Genomic DNA, 4,053 nt, shown 5'->3' with positions numbered 1-4,053 from the left:
GGGGGGGGGGGGGGGGCAACAGGCAGCAGCGCCGTCTCGCGCCTGTCAAAGTGGAACACGCCGTGGCCGGTGCCCACGCGCTTCAGCTCGCACACATAGGAGCCCATCTCACGGATGGCCAGGGCCTGCACGGAGGGCAGCGACGGCAGCGGCAGCTCAGTGGCGGCACAGCCGGCGGCAGCCCGGCTGCTCGTCTGCCAGCGGCCGGCCCGCGGCACTGTGCAGCGCGCCGCGGTTTGGCGCCAGCCAGCCCACCAGTTCGTGCAGCTTGTAGTTGACAAAGTCCTGCAGGGGTACCAGGCGCAGAAGAATGGGCGCAGAGGAATGGGTGCGGGAATGGGGCGGCGCTGGGCGCCGGTTGCGCGCCACGTAGCAGGGCAGCGGGAGAGCCGCCAACGGCATTGAGTGGAGGAGGCCGCCGCGTGTGCGGGCAGCAGCCGCGCGCCACGGCCACCAGCGCCACCGACAGCAAGCCCCCATGCCCGCCACCGCCGCCACCGCTGCTGGTGAGGCCAGGACCCTGCCACCCCTCCCAGTCCAGCGCTGCCACTGCCAGCGCAGGCTCACGGGGCCCCACCTGCAGCTCCGGGTCTTCCTCCTCGCGGGCGGTGCTGTGCAGGGCGCGCAGCTTGGAGAAGTTGAGCTTGTTGAGGGCCAGCAGCAGCTCGTAGGCGTGCAGGGCGTCGCCTGCGGCACGGGGTGGCGGTACAGGCAGTACAGGTGGCACAGTAGGTTCTCGCGGTGATGGCAGGGCAGGGCACGTGCATGCGTGGGATGGCCACGCGTGGAAGCTGCCCGGCGGCTGGGCTCCGACAACGCGCGTTTGCCAGCTCCAGCCCAGCTGCTCGGAACCTCTCATCAGCTGCCCTCCTCAGCAGCCAGCCTCTCAGCAACGAGCAGCAGCTGCCCCGCCGCCCTCACCCTGCTCCTCCTGAAAGTAGTCGGCCTTGGGCATTGCGATGGAGGCCAGCACCACCTGCAGGCAGGCAGGCAGGCAGGCAGGCAGGCAGGCAGGCAGGCAGGCAGGCAGGCAGGCAGGCAGGCAGCAGGCAAGCAGGCAGCGTGACCACAGCAGGCCCCTCGTGGCACACACGGGATCAGGAGGCTCGCTCGCTCCGGCTCGCTGGGCCCAGCGGCAGCGCTGCGAGCGCGGCGCGCCGCGGCGGGCACAGCGGGGCCTGGGGCGGCGCGCACTGGCAGGCGCCACATGCGCCCCGCTGTCCCGCCAGGCGACACTCGCGTGGCAGCGCAACCCCCCGCCCACCTTTCCACCCCGCATGTTTTGATAGTCCAGGAACTGGAGCGCGTCCTGCTTGGCCCTGGCGGCGTTGGTCTGCAAACAGGCAAGGGAAGGCAGCAGCGGCTCTGTGGAGCAAACCTGGTACTTCTTGCCCCAGGGCAGGGGCGCAGCAGACAGCCCCCTCCAGCCCTGCCCAGCAGCAGCCATGCAGGCCCCACGTGTGCACCCCTCGCCCCTCATGAACAGCGCAAATGCCAGGCTGGGGCGATAACACCCCCCAGCCGTGCCCTCACTCTGAGCAGCCGCACACACACAGTCTGCTACCTCCCCCCCACCCACACCCACACCCACACCCACACCCGCAACCCTAACCCTCACCCTCATGAACATGGCGATGCCGGGCAGGGCCACGGTGTCGTTGGAGAAGTAGGCGGCCATGGAGGTGGAGATGTAGGACTGGTTCATGTAGGAGCTGCGGGAGGAAAGCAAGGGAGGAGAGGGAAGAAAGGCAGGAGGGGCCGCGGTCAGCTGCAGTGGCGGCACGGACGGCGCGGCAGCGGCGGCGCAGCGGCAGAAGGCGGCGGCCGGCGGCGGCCGCTTGCTTGATCATTTGGTTGACGCCGTCCTCGCACTTCTCGCCATAGTCCTGCAGGGGGGAGCAGGAGGGGTGGAGGGAGAGGGGTGGGGAGAGAGCCTCCCCGCAAGGCAAGGGTGAGGGCGTGTGCAGCTCGCCGGGGCATGGATGGACTGTGTCCATGCTTATGTTGTATGTACATGTTGGGGCGCGCAAGCCCGCTCGGCTGAGCCCACCTGGCGCACAAAGGTCTTGGATGCCGAGTCGGCGTTGACGCAGCCGGCGCACACGCGCTCGAAATCGCCCTTGACCTGCGTGTAGGGGGCGGCGGGGTGGGGGGGAAGGGGCAGGGGGTATGCCAGCGGCGGTGGAGGAAGGGGGAGGGCGGTGGGGCATGGACGAGCGTGTCACGCTGCCGCCACGGCGGCGCTGAGCAGACCCTTCCTGGGTCCCAGCCGCTGCGCCGCCATTGACGCTGCCTTCCTCACCTCCTCCAGCGGCTTCTGCAGCACGCCTGGCACCGCCTGGCTGGGACCCTGCGGGGAGAAAGGAGGCAGGGGGCAGGTGGTTCTGGCCAGCTCTGTGGGCCAGCTTCCCGGCTGCGCCAGTGCTAGCTAGCCGGCGGAGGCCGTCTGCCACCCCATGGGCCAGGGCCAGCGCCATGCAGCCGGTAGGGCCTGCCGCAGCTCCTTCCGGACGTCCAAGGCTGCAGGGAGCAGCGCTGGCGGGGCGGGCGGCGGCAGGGCCCCACCCCCCGACTCACCCCGCTGGCCATGGCGCTCTTCACAGTCTCGACTGCACCGGCCACTGCCTGCTGCATAGATCCAAGGCAGGAAGCTGTAAAACCTGGGAGGGAGGCGAAGCACCTTCTGTGGTGGCACGCATGTACCGCACGCCTGTACAGCGCCTGCCGCGATGAGGCTCTGCAGTATTGTTGCTCGCTCGGATCGATACATCCAGGCAGCATGTGGCCGTCCAAGGTTGTCCAGCACGATGCCATCCCCCCACAGCCCGCCTGCCTGGCCCCGGCCTGCGGCTGCCAGCCCCAGGCCGTCCCATCGGGCGCCGCCTTCTGGCTGCTGGCCGGCTGCCTGCTGGCCACCGCGGGGTGGGCCCTGGCCAGCCGCGCGGCGCGGCGCCAGCAGCAGCGGCACCGCCAGCTGCAGGCGCTGGCAGAGGCGGAGTGGGATGAGGCCTCCCTGCGGCGGCTGTTCCGCGAGAGCCTGCCGTCGTGGGTGAGGTCAGCTGGCTGCTCCGCCTGTGTGTATGGCGGAGGCACTGCTACTGCTAGCTTGCATGGAGGGCGCGCTGCAGCGGCTGCTGCAGCACAGTTGCGCGCTCACTCCCGGTCACGCCGCCGACTCGCTTCGCCGCGCCGCGTGCCACGCGCACTGCTGTGCAGCTGGCAGACCCCCAGATGGTGCGCCAGCCGGAGTGGCTCAACGCGGCGCTGCGGGTGGTGTGGCCGCACTTCAGCATCGCAGGTGCGCGGCGCCGCCGCGGCAGGAAAGAGCGAGCAGCAGCAGGCGCTGGAGTGCCCCGCATGGGGGCGGGTGCCTGCTCATCTTCTCGCTGCCCGCCTCACCCTCTGCTGCAACTGGGAGCGCCCCCTGCCGCAGCGGAGCGGCTGGCCACGCGCGGCCACCAAATAGACCGGCTGCTGAACAGCCCTGGGGTGTGGCGGCCGCGCTGGCTGGGCACGTCGAGGGTGGAGGTGCAGGGCGTGTGCCTGGGGCAGACGCCGCCGCGCGTCACGGCGGTCAAGGCGGTGGCGCAGCAGGACGGGAGCTACGCGGCGCAGAGCCAGCTGGCACTGGATTGCACCTTCTCCTGGAGCAGCCAGCTGGAGGGTGGGCGCCGGCGGCGGCGCGCGCTCAGACCGGCTTGCTTCTGGCTGCTGCTTCAGCTTCTGGCTGCCGCCAGCAGGCGCCTGCTCCCGCGCTGCGGTGGCCGGCTGACCTCGGCTGCCTGCCCCGCTCCTCGCCACGTGCCGGTGCAGTGAAGCTGCTGTTTTACTTGTTCCCCGGCGGGGACGGGGAGGAGGAGAGCAGCGGGCGCAAGGCGCTGCACTTCCTGCGCCGCCTGGTTCCCCGCGCTATGTTCCTCAAGGTGATGCTCCCACCAGCACCGCCATCCACGCCTTGTCCCTGCACCTGCACGCTGCTCCGCCCTGCGCACCGCTGGCTACTGCGCGGTTGAACGTGACAGGTGGCGTGGCTTCCTGCCCCCCCCCCCCCCC

General features: G+C 70.8%; 2 protein-coding genes across 2 annotated transcripts in view; one reads left to right on the top strand and one right to left on the bottom strand.

Annotated features, from left to right (window-relative positions):
• CHLNCDRAFT_51692 (hypothetical protein) overlaps window positions 1-2,589 on the bottom strand; it is a gene marked incomplete at both ends in the record, with an annotated part of 2,896 nt that extends 307 nt beyond the window's left edge. The window contains 10 exons of the mRNA XM_005848721.1: window positions 58-125; window positions 256-285; window positions 578-687; window positions 922-976; window positions 1,265-1,333; window positions 1,619-1,712; window positions 1,873-1,886; window positions 2,051-2,125; window positions 2,303-2,350; window positions 2,578-2,589. Coding sequence (XP_005848783.1) covers window positions 58-125; window positions 256-285; window positions 578-687; window positions 922-976; window positions 1,265-1,333; window positions 1,619-1,712; window positions 1,873-1,886; window positions 2,051-2,125; window positions 2,303-2,350; window positions 2,578-2,589 — 575 coding nt within the window. The remainder of the gene's footprint in view (window positions 1-57; window positions 126-255; window positions 286-577; window positions 688-921; window positions 977-1,264; window positions 1,334-1,618; window positions 1,713-1,872; window positions 1,887-2,050; window positions 2,126-2,302; window positions 2,351-2,577) is intronic.
• Window positions 2,590-3,231: 642 nt separating this feature from the next.
• Window positions 3,232-4,053, top strand: part of CHLNCDRAFT_51691 (hypothetical protein) — a gene marked incomplete at both ends in the record, with an annotated part of 2,558 nt that continues 1,736 nt past the window's right edge. The window contains 3 exons of the mRNA XM_005848933.1: window positions 3,232-3,298; window positions 3,434-3,664; window positions 3,814-3,923. Of these exons, the coding sequence (XP_005848995.1) occupies window positions 3,232-3,298; window positions 3,434-3,664; window positions 3,814-3,923 (408 nt within the window). The remainder of the gene's footprint in view (window positions 3,299-3,433; window positions 3,665-3,813; window positions 3,924-4,053) is intronic.

The sequence above is a fragment of the Chlorella variabilis genome (genome assembly GCF_000147415.1).
Source record: "Chlorella variabilis unplaced genomic scaffold CHLNCscaffold_7, whole genome shotgun sequence".
NCBI classification, from domain to species: Eukaryota; Viridiplantae; Chlorophyta; class Trebouxiophyceae; order Chlorellales; family Chlorellaceae; genus Chlorella; species Chlorella variabilis.
Note: the sequence above shows the minus strand (reverse complement) of the source record. Positions and strands in the feature narration are given on the sequence as shown.